Source organism: Accipiter gentilis, chromosome 36 (genome assembly GCF_929443795.1).
Source record: "Accipiter gentilis chromosome 36, bAccGen1.1, whole genome shotgun sequence".
Taxonomy (NCBI): domain Eukaryota; kingdom Metazoa; phylum Chordata; class Aves; order Accipitriformes; family Accipitridae; genus Astur; species Astur gentilis.
The window spans coordinates 1,923,292-1,947,413 of record NC_064915.1 but is presented as its reverse complement, the minus strand read 5'-3'; the positions used below and the strand labels follow the sequence as shown (position 1 = coordinate 1,947,413).

Below are 24,122 nucleotides of genomic sequence, written 5' to 3'. Positions count from 1 at the left end.
CAGGCAGGGTGCAGGCAGGATGATGTGCGAGGTCCAGGACCCGCAGGCAGGATGATGTCCATGTCGTGGCGCAGGCAGGGCGCAGGCAGGGTGATGTGCGAGGTCCAGGACCCGCAGGCAGGATGATGTCCGTGTCGTGGTGCAGGCAGGGCGCAGGCAGGGTGATGTACAAGGTCCAGGACCCGCAGGCAGGATGATGTCCGCGTCGTGGCGCAGGCAGTGCGCAGGCAGGGTGATGTACCACGTCCAGGCCCCGCAGGCAGGCCGACGTCCGTGTCCCGTCGCAGGCAGGGCGCAGGCAGGATGATGTGCGAGGTGCTGCCCACCATCAGCGAGGACGCCCGCCGGGGCTCGGGCTGCCCGGAGGAGCCGGGGCTGGAGCAGCTGATGGTGCAGATGCTGCGGGAGCGGGAGCGGCTGCTGGAGACCCTGCGCGACACCCAGGAGGGGCTGGCCACCGCCCAGCTCCGCCTGCGCGACCTGGCCCACGAGAAGGATTCGCTCCAGCGGCAGCTCACCAGCGCTTTGCCCCAGGTGGGAGGGGCCCGAAAGGGTGGGGCCGGAAGGGAGGGGCGGGGCGGGGTTAAGGGGAGAGGGAGGGTGGGACGGAGGAGGGAGAGCGAAGGGTTAAATGGGGCTGGGGGGGGCGTGGTTTGGTTGGGGGGTGGGTAATGGAGGGGTGTGGCTAGTGGGGGTGTGGCTAATAGAGGGGTGTGGCTACTGGGGGTGTGGCTAGTGGGGGTGTGGTTAGCGGCCGGGGTGTGGCGTGGGCAGAGTTAAGGGGAGAGGGTGGGACGGAGGAGGGAGAGCGAAGGGTTAAATGGGGGTGGGGGGCGTAGTTTGGCTGGGGGGTGGGTAATGGAGGGGTGTGGTTAGTGGGGGTGTGGCTAATAGAGGGGTGTGGCTACTGGGGGTGTGGCTAGTGGGGGTGTGGTTAGCGGCCGGGGTGTGGCGTGGGCAGAGTTAAGGGGAGAGGGTGGGACGGAGGAGGGAGAGGGAAGGGTTAAATGGGGCTGGGGGGGCGTGGTTCGGTTGGGGGGTGGGTAATGGAGGGGTGTGGCTAGTGGGGGTGTTGCTAATAGAGGGGTGTGGCTAATGGGGGTGTGGCTAGTGGGGGTGTGGTTAGCGGCCGGGGTGTGGCGTGGGCAGAGTTAAGGGGAGAGGGTGGGACGGAGGAGGGAGAGCGAAGGGTTAAATGGGGCTGGGGGGGCGTGGTTTGGTTGGGGAGTGGGTAATGGAGGGGTGTGGCTAGTGGGGGTGTGGCTAATAGAGGGGTGTGGCTAATGGGGGTGTGGCTAGTGGGGGTGTGGTTAGCGGCCGGGGTGTGGCGTGGGCAGAGTTAAGGGGAGAGGGTGGGACGGAGGAGGGAGAGCGAAGGGTTAAATGGGGGTGGGGGGCGTAGTTTGGCTGGGGGGTGGGTAATGGAGGGGTGTGGTTAGTGGGGGTGTGGCTAATAGAGGGGTGTGGCTAATGGGGGTGTGGCTAGTGGGGGTGTGGTTAGCGGCCGGGGTGTGGCGTGGGCAGAGTTAAGGGGAGAGGGTGGGACGGAGGAGGGAGAGGGAAGGGTTAAATGGGGCTGGGGGGGCGTGGTTTGGTTGGGGAGTGGGTAATGGAGGGGTGTGGTTAGTGGGGGTGTGGCTAATGGATGGGTGTGGCTAGTGGAAGGGGTGGGGCTAGCGGAGAGGGTGTGGTGCATGGGCAGAGTTAAGGGGAGAGGGTGGGACGGAGGAGGGAGAGGGAAGGGTTAAATGGGGCTGGGGGGGGCGTGGTTTGGTTGGGGGGTGGGTAATGGAGGGGTGTGGCTAGTCGGGGTGTGGCTAATGGAGGGGTGTGGCTATAAGGGGGTGTGGCTATGGGGGCGTGGCTAAAGGGGGTGCAGTTATCGGAGGGAGCTGGGCTAGTGACCAGGGCACGAGGTGGGCAGAGTTAAGGGGAGGAGGCGGGGCTAAAGAAAAGGGGCGTCGCTGAAGGAAGAGGGGGCGGAGCCAAAGGAGGGGGCGTGGCCGTGGCCATCCCCTCCCACCCCAACCCCGGCGCCGCCCCCCCAGGAGTTCGCGGCGCTGACCAAGGAGCTCAACCTCTGCCGGGAGCAGCTGCTGGAGCGGGAGGAGGAGATCGCCGAGCTCAAGGCCGAGCGCAACAACACCCGGGTGAGGGCACCGCGTCGGCACCGCGTCACCGTGATGTCCCCGTGTCCCCGCGGTGTCCCCATGTCCCCGGGTCCTCCTTGGAGAACCTCAAGTGCTTGGTGTTCACCATGGCCCCATGATGGCCCATGATGTCCCCATGGCCCCATGATGTCCCCATGTCCCTGGGTCCTCCTGGAGAACCTCAAGTGCCTGGTGTTCCCCGTGTCCCCATGATGGCCCCATGATGTCCCCATGGCCCCATGATGTCCCATGATGTCCCCATGATGTCCCCATGGCCCCATGATGTCCCCATGTCCCTGGGTCCTCCTTGGAGAACCTCAAGTGCCTGGTGTTCCCCATGGCCCCATGATGGCCCCATGATGGCCCCGTGTCCCCATGATGTCCCCGTGTCCCCACGATGTCCCCATGTCCCCGGGTCCTCCTTGGAGAACCTCAAGTGCCTGGTGTTCCCCATGGCCCCATGATGGCCCCGTGTCCCCATGATGTCCCCATGTCCCCATGATGTCCCCATTATGTCCCCATGTCCCCATGATGTCCCCATGTCCCCGTGTCCCCATGATGTTCCCGTGTCCCCATGATGTTCCCAAGATGTCCCCATGTCCCCATGATGTCCCCATGTCCCCGTGTCCCCACGATGTTCCCGTGTCCCCATGATGTTCCCAAGATGTCCCCGTGTCCCCACGATGTCCCCATGTCCCCAGGTCCTCGTGGAGAACCTCAAGTGCCTGGTGTCTCCCATGTCCCCAAGATGTCCCCGTGTCCCCACGATGTCCCCATGTCCCCAGGTCCTCCTGGAGAACCTCAAGTGCCTGGTGTTCCCCATGGCCCCATGATGGCCCTGTGTCCCCATGATGTCCCCATGTCCCCATGATGTCCCCATGTCCCCGTGTCCCCATGATGTCCCCGTGTCCCCACGATGTCCCCATGTCCCCAGGTCCTCCTTGGAGAACCTCAAGTGCCTGGTGTTCCCCATGGCCCCATGATGGCCCCGTGTCCCCATGATGTCCCCATGTCCCCATGATGTCCCCATGATGTCCCCGTGTCCCCATGATGTCCCCATGTCCCCGTGTCCCCATGATGTTCCCGTGTCCCCATGATGTTCCCAAGATGTCCCCGTGTCCCCATGATGTCCCCATGTCCCCGTGTCCCCACGATGTTCCCGTGTCCCCATGATGTTCCCAAGATGTCCCTGTGTCCCCACGATGTCCCCATGTCCCCAGGTCCTTGTGGAGAACCTCAAGTGCCTGGTGTTCCCCATGGCCCCATGATGGCCCCATGTCCCCACGATGTCCCCATGTCCCCAGGTCCTCCTGGAGAACCTCAAGTGCCTGGTGTTCCCCATGGCCCCATGATGGCCCTGTGTCCCCATGATGTCCCCATGTCCCCATGATGTCCCCATGTCCCCAGGTCCTCCTTGGAGAACCTCAAGTGCCTGGTGTTCACCATGGCCCCATGATCTCCCATGATGTCCCCATGGCCCCATGATGTCCCCATGATGGCCCCATGATGGCCCCATGGCCCCATGATGTCCCCATGATGTCCCCATGTCCCCACGATGTCCCCATGTCCCCAGGTCCTCCTTGGAGAACCTCAAGTGCTTGGTGTTCACCATGGCCCCATGATGTCCCATGATGTCCCCATGGCCCCATGATGTCCCCATGTCCCTGGGTCCTCCTGGAGAACCTCAAGTGCCTGGTGTTCCCCGTGTCCCCATGATGGCCCCATGATGTCCCCATGGCCCCATGATGGCCCCGTGTCCCCATGATGTCCCCATGTCCCCATGATGTCCCCATGATGTCCCCGTGTCCCCATGATGTCCCCATGTCCCCGTGTCCCCATGATGTTCCCGTGTCCCCATGATGTTCCCAAGATGTCCCCGTGTCCCCATGATGTCCCCATGTCCCCGTGTCCCCACGATGTTCCCGTGTCCCCATGATGTTCCCAAGATGTCCCCGTGTCCCCACGATGTCCCCATGTCCCCAGGTCCTTGTGGAGAACCTCAAGTGCCTGGTGTTCCCCATGGCCCCATGATGGCCCTGTGTCCCCACGATGTCCCCATGTCCCCAGGTCCTCCTGGAGAACCTCAAGTGCCTGGTGTTCCCCATGGCCCCATGATGGCCCTGTGTCCCCATGATGTCCCCATGTCCCCACGATGTCCCCATGTCCCCAGGTCCTCCTTGGAGAACCTCAAGTGCCTGGTGTTCACCATGGCCCCATGATCTCCCATGATGTCCCCATGGCCCCATGATGTCCCCATGATGGCCCCATGATGGCCCCATGGCCCCATGATGTCCCCATGATGTCCCCATGTCCCCACGATGTCCCCATGTCCCCAGGTCCTCCTTGGAGAACCTCAAGTGCTTGGTGTTCACCATGGCCCCATGATGTCCCATGATGTCCCCATGGCCCCATGATGTCCCCATGTCCCTGGGTCCTCCTGGAGAACCTCAAGTGCCTGGTGTTCCCCGTGTCCCCATGATGGCCCCATGATGTCCCCATGGCCCCATGATGTCCCATGATGTCCCCATGATGTCCCCATGTCCCCACGATGTCCCCATGTCCCCGGGTCCTCCTTGGAGAACCTCAAGTGCCTGGTGTTCCCCATGGCCCCATGATGGCCCCGTGTCCCCATGATGTCCCCATGTCCCCACGATGTCCCCGTGTCCCCAGCTCCTCCTGGAGCACCTCGAGCACCTGGTGTCCCCCATGGCCCCACGATGTCCCCATGTCCCCACGATGTCCCCAGCTCCTCCTGGAGCACCTCAAGCACCTGTTTTCCCCCATGTCCCCACGATGTCCCCATGATGTCCCCATGATATCCCTGTGTCCCCAGCTTCTCCTGGAGAACTTCGAGTGCCTGGTGTCCCCCTGTCCCCATGATGTCCCCATGTCCCCATGATGTCCCCATGGTGTCCCCACATCCCCACGATATCCCCATATTCCCAGCTCCTCCTGGAGCACCTCGAGCGCCTGGTGTCCCCCATGTCCCTGTGTCCCCATGCTGTCCCTGCGTCCCCATGTCCCCACGATGTCCCTGTGTCCCCATGTCCCCATGATGTCCCCCTGTCCCCACGATGTCCCCAGCTCCTGCTGGAGCACCTCGAGTGCCTGGTGTCCCGCCACGAGCGTTCCCTGCGGATGACGGTGGTCAAGCGCCAGGCTCAGTCCCCCGCCGGGGTCTCCTCCGAGGTCGAGGTCCTCAAAGCCCTCAAGTCCCTCTTTGAGCATCACAAGGCCCTCGATGAGAAGGTGGGTGCTGGGGTGGGGGGGGTCATGGGTGCTCTTCGGGTTGGGGGGTCTAAGGGGTCTCGGGGGGTTCCTGGGGTGACATGGTGGGACTCAAGGGGGGTTCAGGGGTCCCACTTTGAGCTGGTGGGACCTGGTGGTCCCCAGGGGGGATCTCAGAGGGGTTTTGGGGTGACCTGGTGGGTCCTGGTGGTCCCCAGGGAGGTCTCGGGGGTCCCGGTTTGACCTGGTGGGACCTGGTGGTCCCCAGGGGGGATCTCAGAGGGGTTTTGGGGTGACCTGGTGGGTCCTGGTGGTCCCCAAAGGTGTCTCAGGGGGGTTCTGGGGTGACCTGGTGGGTCCTGGTGGTCCCCAGGGAGGTCTCGGGGGTCCCAGTTTGACCTGGTGGGACCTGGTGGTCCCCAAAGGTGTCTCAGAGGGGTTTTGGGGTGACCTGGTGGGTCCTGGTGGTCCCCAGGGAGGTCTCGGGGGTCCCAGTTTGACCTGGTGGGACCTGGTGGTCCCCAGGGGGGATCTCAGAGGGGTTTTGGGGTGACCTGGTGGGACCTGGTGGTCCCCAAAGGTGTCTCAGGGGGGTTCTGGGGTGACCTGGTGGGTCCTGGTGGTCCCCAGGGAGGTCTCGGGGGTCCCGGTTTGACCTGGTGGGACCTGGTGGTCCCCAAAGGTGTCTCAGAGGGGTTTTGGGGTGACCTGGTGGGTCCTGGTGGTCCCCAGGGAGGTCTCGGGGGTCCCAGTTTGACCTGGTGGGACCTGGTGGTCCCCAGGGGGGATCTCAGAGGGGTTTTGGGGTGACCTGGTGGGACCTGGTGGTCCCCAAGGGGGTCTCAGGGGGGTTTTGGGGTGACCTGGTGGGACCTGGTGGTCCCCAGGAGGGTCCTGGCGGGTTCCTAGGGTGACCTAGGGCATCTGGGTGGTCCCATGGGATTTGGGAGATGGGATGACTGGGGACACCAGGAGGTGTTGTGGTGACCCAAGGGGGGGGTCTCCTGGGGGTCTGGGGACAGTCCAGGGGGTCCGGGAGGTCCAAGGTGGGGTTTTAGGGAACCTGGTGGACACCCAAGGGGTCCTTGGACGATCCTGGTGGGTTTGGGGGACCCTGGGGGGGTCCTGGGGGCACCCAAGGGTGCTGGGGGGGGGGGGGGGGGCTGTGTGTCACCCCCCCCCCCCTCCACGTTTTGTCCCCAGCAGGTTCGGGAGCGGCTGCGGGTGGCTCTGGAGCGGGTGGCCGTCCTTGAGGAGGAGCTGGAGGTCTCCAACCAGGAGGTGGGTGACGCCGTGGGGCGGGTGACACCGTGGGACCTGGTGACACCAGAGGGTGGGTGTCCCCATGGGTGGGTGTCCCTACGGGTGGGCGTCCCTATGATGTGGTGTCCCCATGACGTGGTGTCCCCATGGGTGGGTGTCCCCATGACATGATGTCCCCATGACATGGTGTCCCCATGGGTGGGTGTCCCTATGGGTGGGACATCCCCATGGTTGGGTGTCCCCATGAGTGGGTGTCCCCATGGATGGGTGTCCCCATGGGTGGGATGTCCCCATGGTTGGGTGTCTGTCCCTATGGTTGGGTGTCCCTATGACATGGTGTCCCCATGGATGGGTGTCCCTATGGTTGGGTGTCCCCATGGAGGGATGTCCCCATGACGTGGTGTCCCCATGGTTGGGTGTCCCTATGGGTGGGTGTCCCCATGGTTGGGTGCCCCTATGGGTGGGTGTCCCCATGGTTGGGTGTCCCCATGGATGGATGTCCCCATGGTTGGGTGTCCCTATGGGTGGGTGTCCCCATGGTTGGGTGTCCCCATGGATGGATGTCCCCATGGTTGGGTGTCCCCATGGATGGGTGTCCCTACGGGTGGGCGTCCCTATGATGTGGTGTCCCCATGACGTGGTGTCCCCATGGGTGGGTGTCCCCATGACATGATGTCCCCATGACATGGTGTCCCCATGGGTGGGTGTCCCTATGGGTGGGACATCCCCATGGTTGGGTGTCCCCATGAGTGGGTGTCCCCATGGATGGGTGTCCCCATGGGTGGGATGTCCCTATGGTTGGGTGTCCCTATGACATGGTATCCCCATGGATGGGTGTCCCCATGACGTGGTGTCCCCATGGATGGGTGTCCCTATGGTTGGGTGTCCCCATGGAGGGATGTCCCCATGACGTGGTGTCCCCATGGTTGGGTGTCCCTATGGGTGGGTGTCCCCATGGTTGGGTGTCCCCATGGTTGGGTGTCCCCATGGATGGATGTCCCCATGGATGGGTGTCCCCATGGGTGGGATGTCCCCATGGTTGGGTGTCCCTATGGGTGGGTGTCCCCATGGTTGGGTGTCCCCATGGATGGATGTCCCCATGGTTGGGTGTCCCTATGGGTGGGTGTCCCCATGGTTGGGTGTCCCCATGGATGGATGTCCCCATGGATGGGTGTCCCCACGGGTGGGCGTCCCCATGAGGTGGTGTCCGTTCCGTCCCGGTGGGGGTGTGACGTCCGTCCGTCCGTCCGTCCGCAGTCGCTGTCCCTGCGGGAGCAGCTCTCCCGGCGACGCTCCGGCCTGGAGGACACGCCCAGCGACGGGGACACCCCGGTACCAGGGGTCAGGGGTCATGGGGGGGTCGCCAGGAGTCGGGGATGCCCTGGGGTTAGAGGTCAGGGGTCAGCGGGAGGTTTTCTGGGGTAGGCGGTTCTGGGAGGGGGATGCCCTGGGGTCAGGGGTCACAGGTTGGGGGTCATGTGTCAGAGGTCATGTGTCAGAGGTCATGTGTCAGTGTCAAGGTCATTGAATCCGTCAGGGGTTGGGGTCAGGGGTCGAGGTCATAGACTGGGGTCAGGGGTGGGGCTCAGCAGTTGGGGTCAGGGGTCAAGGTCAGATGTAAGGGGTCAGGGTCGAGGTTGGAGATTAGGGGTCAGAGGTTGGGGTCAGGGGTTGGGGTCAGGGGTCAAGGCCAGAGGTTAGGGGTCAGGGTCGAGGTCAGAGGTTGGGGTCAGGGGTTGGGGTGAGAGGTTGGGTTCAGGGGTCAACAGCAGGGGTTAGGGGTCAGGGCTCGAGCTGGGAGATTAGGGGTCAGAGATTGGGGTCAGGGTCAGAGGTCAGGGGTCACATTCCAAGGTGGGTGATTGGGGGTCAGAGCCCGGGGTCAGAGGTTAGAGCTCAGGTTTGACGTTGGAGATTAGGGGTCAGGAGTCAACGCCAGAGGTTAGGGGTCAGGGGTCAAGCTGGGAGATTAGAGGTCAGAGGTTGGGGTCAGAGGTCAGGGGTCATGTCTTGAGGTGGGCAGCAGGGCCTCAGAGTTGGGGGGTCAGAGGTCAGGGGTCACATCTCAAGGTGGGAGATTAGGGCTCAGGGGTTGGGGTCAGGGGTCGGGGTCAGGGGTCATGCCTTGAGGCGGGTGACCGGGGGGGGTCAGAGTTGGGGGTCAAAGGTCAGTGGTCATGTCTCGAGGTGGGCGATCGGGGGGGGTCAGAGCCTGGGGTCAGGGGTCACGTCCAGAGATGGGCGACGGGGCCTCCGACCCCCGGGGTGCGTCACGTCGCGCTCGGGGGCCGCCGTAGTCCCCCCCACATCGTCCCCATCGCCATTTTGTGTGTCCCCCCAGGGCACCCCCGAGTCCCGCCGCCGCGAGGCGGAGCTGGAGGCCTCCCTGTGCCGGCAGCGAGCGGCGGCGGCGCAGCAGCGGGAGCGGGCGGCCGCCCTGTGCCGGCAGCTGGGGCGGCTGCAGGAGGAGGCGGCCGCGGCCCAGAGGGAGCTGGCGCGGGCCCAGGAGGCCGGGGCCAAGCTCCAGAGGGACCTCAAGGAGGTGGGGACGGGGGGGGGGGGACCCCCAAAGAATTTGGGGAGAGGGAGGAGGGGGGGGAACACACACACACGGATGAGACACTCCGGCAAGATGGCGGAGGGACAGGCCCGGACTGGGGAGCAGGCCTCAAACTGGGGAGCAGCCTCAAACTGGGGATCAGGCCTCAAACTGGGAGCACCCCCAGACTGGGGAGCAGCCTCAAACTGGGGAGCAGGCCTCAAACTGGGAGCAGGCCTCAAACTGGGAGCACCCCCAGACTGGGGAGCAGCATCAAACTGGGAGCAGGCCTCAAACTGGGGAGCAGCCTCAAACTGGGAGCACCCCCAGACTGGGGAGCAGCCTCAAACTGGGAGCAGGCCTCAAACTGGGAGCACCCCCAGACTGGGGAGCAGCCTCAAACTGGGGAGCCGCCTCAAACTGGGGAGCAGGCTTCAAACTGGGCAGCAGGCCTCAAACTGGGAGCACCCCCAGACTGGGGAGCAGCCTCAAACTGGGAGCAGGCCTCAAACTGGGAAGCAGCCTCAAACTGGGAGCACCCCCAGACTGGGGAACAGCCTCAAACTGGGGAGCAGGCCTCAAACTGGGAGCACCCCCAGACTGGGGAGCAGGCTTCAAACTGGGCAGCAGGCCTCAAACTGGGAGCAGCCTAAAACTGGGATCAGGCCTCAAACTGGGAGCACCCCCAGACTGGGGAGCAGCCTCAAACTGGGGAGCAGCCTCAAACTGGGGAGCAGGCCTCAAACTGGGAGCACCCCCAGACTGGGGAGCAGCCTCAAACTGGGGAGCAGCCTCAAACTGGGGAGCAGGCCTCAAACTGGGAGCACACCCAGACTGGGAAGCAGCCTCAAACTGGGGAGCAGCCTCAAACTGGGAGAACCCCCAGACTGGGGAGCAGCCTCAGACTGGGGAGCAGCCTCAAACTGGGGAGCAGGCCTCGAACTGGGACCACCCCCAGACTGGGGAGCAGGCTTCAAACTGGGCAGCAGGCCTCAAACTGGGAGCAGCCTAAAACTGGGATCAGGCCTCAAACTGGGAGCACCCCCAGACTGGGGAGCAGCCTCAAACTGGGGAGCAGCCTCAAACTGGGAGCACCCCCAGACTGGGGAGCAGCCTCAAACTGGGAGCAGGCCTCAAACTGGGGAGCAGCCTCAAACTGGGAGCACCCCCAGACTGGGGAGCAGCCTCAAACTGGGGATCAGGCCTCAAACTGGGAGCACCCCCAGACTGGGGAGCAGCCTCAAACTGGGGAGCCGCCTCAAACTGGGGAGCAGGCTTCAAACTGGGCAGCAGGCCTCAAACTGGGAGCACCCCCAGACTGGGGAGCAGCCTCAAACTGGGAGCAGGCCTCAAACTGGGGAGCAGCCTCAAACTGGGAGCACCCCCAGACTGGGGAACAGCCTCAAACTGGGGAGCAGGCCTCAAACTGGGAGCACCCCCAGACTGGGGAGCAGGCTTCAAACTGGGCAGCAGGCCTCAAACTGGGAGCAGCCTAAAACTGGGATCAGGCCTCAAACTGGGAGCACCCCCAGACTGGGGAGCAGCCTCAAACTGGGGAGCAGCCTCAAACTGGGGAGCAGGCCTCAAACTGGGAGCACCCCCAGACTGGGGAGCAGCCTCAAACTGGGGAGCAGCCTCAAACTGGGGAGCAGGCCTCAAACTGGGAGCACACCCAGACTGGGAAGCAGCCTCAAACTGGGGAGCAGCCTCAAACTGGGAGAACCCCCAGACTGGGGAGCAGCCTCAGACTGGGGAGCAGCCTCAAACTGGGGAGCAGGCCTCGAACTGGGACCACCCCCAGACTGGGGAGCAGGCTTCAAACTGGGCAGCAGGCCTCAAACTGGGAGCAGCCTAAAACTGGGATCAGGCCTCAAACTGGGAGCACCCCCAGACTGGGGAGCAGCCTCAAACTGGGGAGCAGCCTCAAACTGGGAGCACCCCCAGACTGGGGAGCAGCCTCAAACTGGGAGCAGGCCTCAAACTGGGGAGCAGCCTCAAACTGGGAGCACCCCCAGACTGGGGAGCAGCCTCAAACTGGGGATCAGGCCTCAAACTGGGAGCACCCCCAGACTGGGGAGCAGCCTCAAACTGGGGAGCCGCCTCAAACTGGGGAGCAGGCTTCAAACTGGGCAGCAGGCCTCAAACTGGGAGCACCCCCAGACTGGGGAGCAGCCTCAAACTGGGAGCAGGCCTCAAACTGGGGAGCAGCCTCAAACTGGGAGCACCCCCAGACTGGGGAACAGCCTCAAACTGGGGAGCAGGCCTCAAACTGGGAGCACCCCCAGACTGGGGAGCAGGCTTCAAACTGGGCAGCAGGCCTCAAACTGGGAGCAGCCTAAAACTGGGATCAGGCCTCAAACTGGGAGCACCCCCAGACTGGGGAGCAGCCTCAAACTGGGGAGCAGCCTCAAACTGGGGAGCAGGCCTCAAACTGGGAGCACCCCCAGACTGGGGAGCAGCCTCAAACTGGGGAGCAGCCTCAAACTGGGGAGCAGGCCTCAAACTGGGAGCACACCCAGACTGGGGAGCAGCCTCAAACTGGGGAGCAGCCTCAAACTGGGGAGCAGGCCTCGAACTGGGAGCACCCCCAGACTGGGGAGCAGCCTCAAACTGGGGATCAGGCCTCAAACTGGGAGCACCCCCAGACTGGGGAGCAGCCTCAAACTGGGGAGCAGGCCTCAAACTGGGAGCACACCCAGACTGGGGAGCCGCCTCAAACTGGGGAGCAGGCCTCAAACTGGGAGCACACCCAGACTGGGGAGCAGGCTTCAAACTGGGCAGCAGGCTTCAAACTGGGCAGCAGACTTCAAACTGGGAGCAGCCTAAAACTGGGATCAGGCCTCAAACTGGGAGCACACCCAAACTGGGGAGCAGCCTCAAACTGGGAGCACCCCCAGACTGGAGAGCAGCCTCAAACTGGGGAACAGGCCTCAAACTGGGAGCACCCATGAGCTGGGGAGCAGCACAAAATGGCTGTCCCTTTCCCTGTCCCCATCCCAATCCCATCCCATCCCTGTCCCCATTCCCATCCCTGTCTCTGTCCCCATTCCCATCCTGCGGGATCCCACGGGACGCCGGGAACAGGCTCTGGCGCAGCGGGAGGACATGGAGGAGCGCATCACCACCCTGGAGAAACGCTACCTGAGCGCCCAGCGCGAGGCCACCTCCCTGCACGACGCTAACGACCGCCTGGAGAACGAGCTGGCCAGCAAGGACTCGCTCTACCGCCAGGTGGGGGGGGCACATCCCCTGGACCCCCACCCTGGGGCACCTACCTTGGGGACACCACCTGGGGACCCACCAACCTGGGAAACCCATGCTGGGACCCACCACCTTGGGATCTCCACCCTTGAAAGCACCACCATGGGACCCACCACCTGGGACCCACCACCATAGGACCCCCACCCTGGGGCACCCACCTTAGGGACACCACCTGGGGACCCAGGAACCACCAACTTGGGACCCACCACCACCTTGGGACCCACCACCTGGCACCCTCACCCTGGGACCTCCACCCCAGGACACACCTCCCGGCACCCGTATGTCCCACAGTGACATCCCTGTCCCAAAGATCTCCATGGGGTGATGTCCCCATGTCCCACGGTGATGTCCCTGTCCCAAAGATCTCCATGGGGTGATGTCCCCATGTCCCACGGTGATGTCCTTGTCCCAAAAAGCTCCATGGGGTGATGTCCCCATGTCCCACATGACGTCCCCACACCAGGACCTCCATGGGGTGATGCCCCCACGATGGTGGGCTTGATGGGACAGTGTTCCTCCACCGAGGAACTCCAGTGGATGATGTCCCCCACCCCATGGCCAAAAGTCCCTCACCCCATGGCTGTGTCCCCCACCCCATGAAGATGTCCCCCCCTCCATGGTGATGTCCCTGTCCCCACAGAGCGAGGAGAAGGGCCGGCAGCTTCAGGAATGGTTGGAGGATGCCAAGGCCAAGCTCCAGCAGACCCTGCAGAAAGCTGAGACCCTGCCTGAGATCGAAGCCCAGCTGGCTCAGAGAGTGGCGGCTCTCACCAAGGTGGGGAGGGGTGGTCCTGGGGGGGGTCCTGGGAGGTTCTTGGGGTGCTATGGAGGGTTTATGGGGGGGCTCTGGGGCATGACAGGCCTCACCAAGGTGGATGGAGGGGTCTGAATGGGGGGTCCTGGGGGTCCTAGAGGGTTCTAAAGGGGTCCTGGAGGGGTTGGAGGGAAACTTGGGGTTGTCTTGGGGGGTCCTGGAGGGTTCTGGGGGTCCTGGGGGGTTCTGAAGGGGTCCTGGGGGGGTCCTGGAAGGTGCTGGGCATCCTGGGGAAGTCCTAGGAGGGGTCTTGGAGTGTTCGGGGGGGGACCTGAGGGTCTTGGGGGGGATCTGGGGGGGTGTCTTGGGGGGCTATCGGGGGTTTATGGGGGGCTATGGGGCACTTCAACCCTCACCAAGGTGGGGGGGGGGGGGGGGTCTGGGGGGGTCTGAAGTGGTCCTGGGGGAGTTCTGGAGGACTCTGGGGGTCCTAGAAGGTTCTGGGGGGGGGTCTTGGGCAGTCCTGGGAGGTAAAGAGGAGGTATCCATCCCCATGTCCTCATGGGTCCCCATGTCCCCATTGGTCTTGATGTCCCCATCCATCCCCATTTCCCTGTTGGTCCCCAATGTCCATCCCCATGTCCCCACGGGTCCCTGTCCATCCCCATGTCCCCACTGGTCTTGGTGTCCCCATCCATCCCCATGTCCCTCTTGGTCTCCATGACCATGTCCATCCTCATGTCCCCAACCATCTCCATGTCCCTGTTGGTCCCCATGACCACGTCCACCACCATGTCCTCATGGGTCCCCGTCCATCCCCATGTCCTTCTTGGTCCTGATGTCCATGTCCATCCCCATGTCCCTGTTGGTCACCATCTCCATGTCCATCCCCATGTTCCCGTTGGTCCCCAATGTCCCCAACCATCTCCATGTCCCTGTTGGTCTCCATGACCATGTCCGTCCCCATGTCCCCATTGGTCTCCAATGTCCCCAACCATCTCCCTGTCCCTGTTGGTCCCCATGACCATGTCCACCACCATGTCCTCATGGGTCCCCATCCATCCCCATGTCCTTCTTGGTCCTGATGTCCATGTCCATCCCTATGTCCCTGTTGGTCACCATCTCCATGTCCATCCCCATGTCCCCAACCATCTCCATGTCCCTGTTGGTCTCCATGGCCATGTCCACCACCATGTCCTCATGGGTCCCCGTCCATCCCCATGTCCTTCTTGGTCCTGATGTCCATGTCCATCCCTATGTCCCTGTTGGTCACCATCTCCATGTCCATCCCCATGTCCCCAACCATCTCCATGTCCCTGTTGGTCTCCATGGCCATGTCCACCACCATGTCCTCATGGGTCCCCATCCATCCCCGTGTCCCTCTTGGTCTTGATGTCCATGTCCATCTCCATCCCTACGTCCCTGTTGGTCCCCATGTCCGTGTCCATCCCCACGTCCCCATCCATCCCCGTGTCCCCCCCATGTCCGTCCCCCCCCGTCCCCAGGCCGAGGAACGCCACGGGAACTTTGAGGAACGCCTACGGCAGCTCGAGGCCCAACTGCAGGAGAAGAACCAGGAGCTGCAGCGGGTGAGAGATGGGACCCCCAACTGGGGGGGGGGGTCCTTGGGGTCTGGGGGCATCCCCTGGGAACTGGGGGTGCCCTAGGGATTTGGGGGTCCCTGCAGGCTGAGGATCCCTGGGGACTGAGGGGGGGGGGGGGTGTCTTGGAGTATCTAGGGGGGCTGAGGGGGGTCATGGGGATATGGGAGGGGGGTCTTGGAAGGGTGCATGGGGAGGGCCATGGAAGGTTTTGGGGTACAGGGGGGGCTTGGGGGGTGCATGGGGGATTTGGGGGTCCCAGGGGGCTTGGGGGGGTGTTACTGGGGGCCTTGGTAGGTGGGGGAGGGGGTTAGGGGGTCCTGGGGTGTGTGGAGTGGCTTGGGGGGTCATTGGGGGGCTTGGGAGGTGTGTGGGGGGGGTTGTTTGGGGTGCAAGGCATTCATTGAGGGGTTCGGCGGGGTCATTGGGGGGCTGGGACGGTGCATGGGGGTTTTGGGGTGAGGGGGGGTCGTTGAGGGGTACAGGGGGGTCATTGGGGGGGTGCATGGGGAGTCATTGAGGGGTGCATGGGGGATTGGGGGTGCATGGGGGGGTTGGGGTGGAGGGGGGTCATTGAGGGGTGCATGGGAGGTTTTGGGGTGCAGGGGGGTCATTGGGGGGTCTTGGGGGGGGCCGGGGTCCTGGGGTTCTCAGAGGGGGTCACTGGGGCTGTGGTGGGATATTTTGGGGTGCAGAGGGGTCCGTAAGGAGCTCATGGTGTGTGTGTGGGGGTTCATGCTCCTTGAGGGGGGGCTCTGGGGAAAGGATGGTGGTGTTGGGGAGGGGGGGGATGTCAGTGAGGCCCCCTCCCCGATGTTGGGGACGCCCCCCCCCCCCAAAAAAAAAAGGCTCGTCAGCGGGAGAAGATGAACGACGAGCACAACAAGCGGCTGTCGGAGACGGTCGACCGGCTGCTCTGCGAGTCCAACGAGCGGCTCCAGCTTCACCTCAAGGAGAGGATGGGGGCTCTGGAGGAGAAGGTGGGGGGTCTGGGGGGGTCAGGGGGGGTCTGGGGGGGGTCTGGGGGATCCTAGGGGGTCCTGGAGGGGATCTTGGGTGATCCTAAGGGGGTCTGGGGTGGTCGTGGAGGAGAAGGTGAGGGGGCTGGGGAGGGCTTGGGGGTCTTGGGGGGGACCTGAGGGTCTGGGGGGGGGATTCTTGGTTGGGGGGGGGGGGCTGGAGAACCAGTATGGGGGGCTGGAGGAGAAGATGGGGGGTGCTGGGGGCTTCTGGGGGGGGTCCTGGGGAGGTCTGGGAGGTCTTGGGGGGATCCTGAGGGGGTCCTGGGGGTCTGAGGGGGTCTGGGGAACCGGGGGGTGGGATGGAGGAGAAAGTACGGGGGTTTGGAGGGGTCGGGGGGGGGGGGTCTGAGGAGCTGGAATGGGGGGGCTCTGGAGGAAAAGGGGGGGTCTGAGGGGGTCCTGGGGAGATCTGGGGGGGGTCTGGAGGGTCTGGGGGATCTGGAGAGCTGGGAAGGGGGCCCTGGGGGAGAAAGTGGGGGGTCTGGGGGTTCTGGGGTGGTCCTGGGGATCTGGGGGGGGGGGCTGGATTTTTCTGGGGGTCCCTCCCCCCCCGACCCATTCCCCGGCCCCCCCAGAACTCGTTGAGTGAAGAAATCGCCAACATGAAGAAGCTGCAGGATGAGCTGCTGCTCAACAAGGTCTGGGGCGAGGAGGGGGGTGGGGAGATTCCTGGAGGAGCTTTTTGGGGGGCTGGGGGGGGTCCCCAGCACTGACAACACCCCCCCAAATTCCACACACCCCCCCCCCCCCCCCCCCCCAGGAGCAGCTCCTGGCGGAGATGGAGCGGATGCAGCTGGAGCTCGACCAGCTCCGGGGACGTCCCGTCTCCTCCTACTCCAGGTACCCCCCCCCCAAGGACCCCCCCCCCAGCACCCCTCCAGGACCCCCCCCCGGGTCCCCTTCCCCCCCCACACACCCTGTGGCCCCCCCCCCCTCCTGCCCCCAACCCCCATGGGAACCCCCCTACTGCCCTGGGGGCTCCTCTAACTCCCCCCCACTGCTCTGGGGGACCCCCCCCTCACACTGCCCCCCCCCCTACTGCGTTGGGCCCCCCCCCCACTGCCACAGGACCCCCCCAGCAGTCCCCTGGTTACCTCAGGACACTACGCCCCCCCCCCCTTACCCAATTAACCCCCCCCAACAGCCCCCTCACTCCCCTGTAGACCACCCCATTACCCCAGAGCCCCCCCCCCCCAATGACTTCAGGACCCCCCTATCCCCTCCCATTACTCAAGGACCCCCCCAGGACCCCTCCCAACTCCCCTGGGGGGACCCCCCCCCCACTACCCCAGGACCCCCCCAGCCCCCCCCCCCAATTACTCCAGGACCCCCCCTAGCCCCTCCCATTACTCAAGGACCCCCCCCATCACTACCCCAGCACCTCTTAACAACCTCCCCCCCCCAAAATCCTCCTCCAGCCTGTCCTGATCTCTCTCTGGGGGGCCGGGGGGGGACGTGCCCCCCCCATCCCGTGCCCCCCCGGCCCCCCAGGTCCCTGCCGGGCAGTGCCCTGGAGCTGAGGTACCCCCAAACCCCAGTTGGGGGGGCCCCCCTGGACCCCTACACCCCCGGTGCCCCCCCCCCGCAGGACCCGTAAGGGGCGCTGGGCCCCCCCCAAAGAGGACGCTGCCAAGGTGGGAGGGGGGAACTGGGGGAAGGGGGGGGGATGTTGGGGGGCTGGGGGGGGGGGTTGACTTTGGGGAGACTTGGGGGGCCACGGGGGGGGGTGAGGGGGGATTTGGGGGGCTCCTGGGGGAGACTTGAGGGGCTGGGGGTGGGACTTGGGGGGGATTTGGGGGGCTGGGGGGATTTGGGGGGGGATTTGGGGGGGGTGGGGGCTCGGGGGGGGGACTCCAGGGGTCCCCAGGGGCTTGGGGGGGGGGTCCAGGGGTCCCTTTGTCCCCCTGGGGCTGGGTGTTCCTGCTGGGGCTCCGCTCTGACCCTGTCCCTGTCCTCATCCCATTCCCACTGTGTCCCTGTCCCTGTCCCCATCCCTTGTCCCACCTCCATCCCATCCCATCCCATCCCATCCCATCCCATCCCATCCCATCCCTTCCCTTCCCTTCCCATCCATCCCATCCCGTCCCATCCGATCCCATTCCATCCCATCCTGTCCCTGTCCCTGTCCCCATCCCATCACCATTCCCGTCCCCATCCCTGTCCCAATCTCATCCCTATCCTATTCCCATCCCTGTCCCTATCTTGTCCCCATCACCATCCCCATTCCCATCCCCAACCCATCCCTGTCCCCATTCCCATCCTGTCCCCATCCCTGTCCCCATTCCCATCCCGTCCCATCCCTGTCCCCATCCCGTCCTATCCCTGTCCCCATCCCCATCCCCATCCCCATCCCATCCCATCCTATCCCCATCCCTGTCCCCATTCCCATCCCTCTCCCATCCCATCCCATTCCCATCCCCATCCCATCTCATTCCCATCCCAATCCCAATCCCATTCCCATCCCAATCCCATTCCCATCCCATTCCCATCCCCATCCTCATCCCAATCCCAATCCCCTTCCCATCCCATTCCCATCCCATCGCATTCCCATCCTATCCCCATCCCCATCCTCATCCCAATCCCCATCCCCATCCCCATTCCATCCCATCCCAATCCCAATCCCAACCCCAATCCCATCCCCATCCCTGTCCCCATTCCCATCCCTCTCCCATCCCATCCCATTCCCATCCCCATCCCATCTCATTCCCATCCCAATCCCAATCCCATTCCCATCCCAATCCCATTCCCATCCCATCCCCATCCCCATCCTCATCCCAATCCCAATCCCCTTCCCATCCCATTCCCATCCCATTGCATTCCCATCCTATCCCCATCCCCATCCCCATCCTCATCCCAATCCCCATCCCCATCCCCATTCCATCCCATCCCAATCCCAATCCCAATCCCATCCCATCCCTGCCCCCATTCCCATCCCTCTCCCATCCCATCCCATTCCCATCCCTGTCCCCATTCCTATTCCTCTCCGATCCCATCCCATTCCCATCCCAATCCCATTCTCATCCCATCCCCATCCCCATCCTCATCCCTATCCCCATCCCCATCCCATCCCAATCCCAATCCCAATCCCAATCCCATCCCCATCCCAATCCCAATCCCAATCCCATCCCCGTCCCCCTCCCGCCCCGGCAGGGCCCGGAGTGGGAGCGCGGGGGGGTGCCTCTGGAGGGCCCCCCCGAGGGCTCGGACGAGGAGGAGCGGGAGGGCGCGGGGGGCTGCGGGGAGCTGCTCTCCCCCAGCGGACAGACGGACGTCCAGACGCTGGCCTTCATGCTGCAGGAACAGCTCGAGGCCATCAACAAGGAGATCAAGTCAGTCTGGGGGACCCCCACGTCCCAGGGACACCCCAAAACCCAGGGATCCCCACCCAGGGATACCCCAAACCCCAGGGATCCCCCCCCCCCGGGACCCCCAAACCACGGGGATCCCCCCTAGGGACGCCCAAATCCCCGGGGATACCCCCCAGGGACTCCCAAAACCCCAGGGACACCCCAAAACCCAGGCATCCCCACCCAGGGACCCCCAAATCCCTGGGGTGCCCCCCAGGGACTCCCCAAACCCCAGGGATCCCTTCCCCAGGGACCCCCAAATCCCCGGGGATCCCCCCAGGGACTCCCAAAACCCCAGGGATCCGCTCCCCAGGGACCCCCAAATCCCCGGGGATACCCTCGGGGACTCCCAAAACCCAGGGACACCCCCAAAACCCAGGGATCCCCACCCAGGGATCCCCCAAATCCCCGGGGATACCCCCCAGGGACTCCCCAAACCCCAGGGATCCCCTCCCCGGGACCCCCAAATCCCCGGGGATCCCCCCCAGGGACTCCCAAAACCCCAGGATCCGCTCCCCAGGGACACCCAAATCCCCGGGGATACCCCCCGGGGACTCCCAAAACCCAGGGACAACCCCAAAACCCAGGGATCCCCACCCAGGGATCCCCCAAATCCCCGGGGATACCCCCCAGGGGACTCCCCAAACCCCAGGGATCCCCTCCCCGGGACCCCCAAATCCCCGGGGATCCGCCCCCAGGGACTCCCAAAACCCCAGGGATCCCCTCCCCAGGGACACCCAAATCCCTGGGGATACCCCCCGGGGACTCCCAAAACCCAGGGACACCCCAAAACCCAGGATCCCCACACAGGGATCCCCACCCAGGGATCCCCCAAATCCCCGGGATCCCCCCCAGGGACTCCCCAAACCCCAGGGATCCCCTCCCCCCAGGGGACCCCCAAATCCCCGGGGATCCCCCCCCAGGGACTCCCCAAACCCCAGGGATCCCCTCCCCAGCGACCCCCCAAATCCCCGGGGATCCCCCCCAGGGATCCCCAAACCCCCAGGGATCCCCTCCCCAGGGACCCCCAAATCCCCGGGGATCCCCCCCAGGGACCCCCAAACCCCAGGGATCCCCCCCAGGGACCCCCAAATCCCCAGGGATACCCCCCTGGGACTCCCCAAACCCAAGGACACCCCAAATCCCAGAGATCCCCCCCCAGGGACACCCCAAACCCCAGGGATCCCCCCCCAGGCACCCCCAAATCCTGGGGATACCCCGCAGGGGCTCCCCAAACTCAGGGATCCCCCCCAAGAGATTCCCAAATCCCAGGGATACCCCAAAACCCTGTCATGGCACCCCCAGGAACCCCCAAACGCCAGGGATCCCCAAATCCTGAGGATACCCCCAAACCCTGACACCCCCCCAGGGACCCCCCTAAATCCCAGCGACACCCCCCCAGGGACCCCCAAATCCCAGGAATACCCCCCCAGGGACCCCCAAATCGTGGGGATCCCTCCCCCAGAGGCCCCCCCCCAAAACCCCAGGGACACCCCCAGGAACCCCCCACCCCCAGGGACACCCCAAAACCATGAAGTTACCCCCAGAGACCCCCCCCCCCAAACCCCAAGGACCACCCCCCCCAGGGACCCCAAATTCCCAGGGACACCCCAAAACCCAGAGATTCCCCCCAGGCAATGGGGGGGTGGGCACTGGGGGGGGGGGTCAAGTGGGGGGGCACTGGGGGGGCAGGTCGGGGCGCAAGGGGGGGGCACTGGGGGGACTGGGGGGGCTGGTGGGGGGCAATGGGGGGGTCTGGGGGTAAGTGGGGGGGGCAATAGAGTGTTGGGGGGGGGGCTCTGGGGGCCATGGAGCAGGTAGGGGGGTAATGAGGGACTGGGGGGGGCAATGGGGGGGCTGGGGGGCAATTGGGGGGGCAATGGGGGGCTGGGGGGGGCAACTGGGGGGGGGCAATGGGACATTCGGGGGGGGACAATGGGGGGATTTTGGGGGGGGTGGGGGTGTCCTGTAGGACTTGGGCTCCAGACAAAGGGGTCCGGGGGTTGGGGGGGGGCCCCCCCCAACCTGCCTCCCCCCCTCCTTGTTGCCCCCCCCTCCTCCTTGTTGCCCCCCCCCCTTTTTTTTTTTGCCCCCCCCCCCCCCAAAGGTTGATCCAGGAGGAGAAGGAGTGCACGGAGCTGCGGGCAGAGGAGCTGGAGAGCCGGGTTGGGGGGGGGGGGGGGGCTGGAGGGGGCCCCCCCCTGGGGGGCGCTACCGGGGGGGGGGCGCCTCCCTGCCCCCCTCCCTCACCAGTTCCACCTTGGCCAGTCCCTCCCCCCCCAGCAGCGGTCGGTCCACCCCCCGCCTGGCCCCCCCCAGCCCCGCCCGAGAGGTGAGTGTCCCCCCCCCCCCCAAAAAAAAAAATTTAAAAAAAAAAATTAGGGGACCCCCCCATCCAATAGATGGGGGGGGGCGAGGGTGAACTCCCTAAAAATGGCTGGGGACCCCTAAAATGGGTGTGGGGGCATGGGGACCCCCCTCAAAATGGCTGGGGACCCCTAAAATGGGTGTGGGGGCATGGGGACCCCCCCCCAAAAGGGCTGGAGACCCCTAAAATGGATGTGGGGGCATGGGGACCCCCCAAAAGGGTGGGGGGGATCCCCAAAAATGGCGGGGACCCCTAAAATGGATGTGGGGGCATGGGGACACCCCCCAAATGGCTGGGGACCCCCCCAAAATGGCTGGAGACCCCCAAAATGGATGTGGGGGCATGGGGACCCCCCCAAAACGGCTGGGGACCCCTAAAATGGATGTGTGGGCATGGGGACCCCCCCCCAAAATGGCTGGGGACCCCTAAAATGGGTGTGGGGGCATGGGGACCCCCCCAAAAGGGTGGGGGGGATCCCCAAAAATGGCAGGGACCCCTAAAATGGATGTGGGGGCATGGGGACCCCCCCCAAAATGGCTGGGGACCCCTAAAATGGGTGTGGGGGCATGGGGACCCCCCCCCCAGAATGGCTGGGGACCCCCCCAAAAAATGGCTGGGGACCCCCAGAATGGATGTAGGGACATGGTGCCCCCCCCAAAAAAATGGCGGGGGACCCCCAAAATGGATGTGGGGGCATGGGACCCCCCCCCAAATGGCTGGGGACCCCCCCAGAATGGCTGGAGACCCCCACAATGGATTTGGAGGCATGGTGCCCCCCCCCAAAAAAGGGCTGGGCACCCCCCAAAAAGTGGCTGGGGATCCCCAAAAAGGATGTAGGGACATTGTGCCCCCCCCAAAATGGCTGGGGACCCTCCCAAAAATTGCTGGGGACCCCCAAAATGGATGTGGGGGCATGGGACCCCCCCCCCAAAATAGCCAAGGACCCCCCCCAAAATGCCTGGGGAACCCCAAAATGGATAGGGGGGCTGTCAGGGTGACCCCCCCCCAAATGACCATGGGTCCCCAAAATTCGGAGGGGGGGGGGGGCAAATATTTGGGGGGAGTGCCAGGGTCCCCCCCAAAAACGACCAGACAACCCCCCCCCCCAATTTTTGGGGTCTGTTAGGGTCCCCCCCTAAAATTCTGCGGCCCCCAAAAATTCTGGTGCCCCCCCCCCCCCAGAACCACATCCCCAAGGAGGAGCCCCGGGGGGGGGAGGAGAAGGGGTCGGGTCCTGGGGACCCCCCCGGCCCCCCCCGAGCACCCCGACTGGAGCGGGGGGGTCCCCCCTTGGCGCTGCCGGCGGCCGGGGTGGAAGAGGGGCGCGACCCACGAGTGGGGTGAGTTGGGGGGGGGGGGCTTCGGGGCGGGTGGGGGGGGGGGGTCTATGGGGTTATATTGGGGTGCTGGGGGGGTCTATGGGGTCATATTGGGGTGCTGGGGGGGGTCTATGGGTTGATATTGGGGTGCTGGGGGGTCCTGGGGTTATATTGGGGTGCTGGGGGGGGCTCTGGGGTCATTATTGTGGTGCTGGGGGGGGTCCTGGGGTCATATTGGGGTGCTGGGGGGGTCTATGGGTTGATATTGGGGTGCTGGGGGGGTCCCTGGGGTCATATTGGGGTGCTGGGGGGGGTCTATGGGTTGATATTGGGGTGCTGGGGGGTCCTGGGGTTATATTGGGGTGCTGGGGGGGTCTATGGGTTGATATTGGGGTGCTGGGGGGGTCCCTGGGGTCATATTGGGGTGCTGGGGGGGGTCTATGGGTTGATATTGGGGTGCTGGGGGGGTCCTGGGGTTATATTGGGGTGCTGGGGGGGTCTATGGGTTGATATTGGGGTGCTGGGGGGGTCCTGGGGTTATATTGGGGTGCTGGGGGGTCTATGGGGTTCTATTGGGGTGCTTGGGGGGTCGCTGGGGTCATATTGGGGTGCTGGGGGGTTCTATGGGGTCATATTGGGGTGCGGGGGGGTTTATGGGTTGATATTGGGGTGCTGGGGGGGTCGCTGGGGTCATATTTGGGTGCTGGGGGGGGTCTATTGGGTTATATTGGGGTGCTGGGGGGTCCTGGGGTCATATTGGGGTGCTGGGGGGGTTTATGGGGTTATATTGGGGTGCTGGGGGGGTCCTGGAGTCATATTGGGGTGCTGGGGGGGTCTATGGGTTGATATTGGGGTGCTGGGGGGTCCTGGAGTCATATTGGGGTGCTGGGGGTGTTTATGAGGTTATTTTGGGGTACTGGGGGCGTCACTGGGGTCATATTGGGGTGCTGGGGGGTCTATGGGGTTATATTGGGGTGCTGGGGGGGTCTATGGGGTTATATTGGGGTGCTGGGGGGGGCTATGGGGTCATATTGGGGTGCTGGGGGGGTCCTGGGGTCATATTGGGGTGCTGGGGGGGGTCTATGGGGTTATATTGGGGTGCTGGGGGGTCCTGGGGTCATATTGGGGTGCTGGGGGGGTCTATGGGGTTATATTGGGGTGCTGGGGGGGTCCCTGGGGTCATATTTGGGTGCTCGGGGGGTCTATTGGGTTATATTGGGGTGCTGGGGGGGTCCTGGGGTCATATTGGGGTGCTGGGGGGGTCTATGGG

General features: G+C 64.6%; 1 protein-coding gene across 1 annotated transcript in view; it reads left to right on the top strand.

The window, feature by feature from the left end:
* The window catches only part of LOC126034863 (liprin-alpha-3-like), a 33,210-nt gene that overhangs the window by 7,379 nt on the left and 1,709 nt on the right, over nt 1–24,122 (top strand). Inside the window, 18 exon segments of the mRNA XM_049792719.1 lie at nt 288–534; nt 2,049–2,150; nt 5,235–5,399; nt 6,585–6,659; nt 7,899–7,973; nt 8,983–9,183; nt 12,265–12,411; nt 13,082–13,216; nt 14,701–14,784; nt 15,645–15,776; nt 16,394–16,456; nt 16,579–16,658; nt 17,310–17,397; nt 17,399–17,452; nt 18,969–19,147; nt 21,273–21,354; nt 21,357–21,497; nt 22,716–22,873. Of these exon segments, the coding sequence (XP_049648676.1) occupies nt 304–534; nt 2,049–2,150; nt 5,235–5,399; nt 6,585–6,659; nt 7,899–7,973; nt 8,983–9,183; nt 12,265–12,411; nt 13,082–13,216; nt 14,701–14,784; nt 15,645–15,776; nt 16,394–16,456; nt 16,579–16,658; nt 17,310–17,397; nt 17,399–17,452; nt 18,969–19,147; nt 21,273–21,354; nt 21,357–21,497; nt 22,716–22,873 (2,192 nt within the window). The 5' untranslated portion in view covers nt 288–303.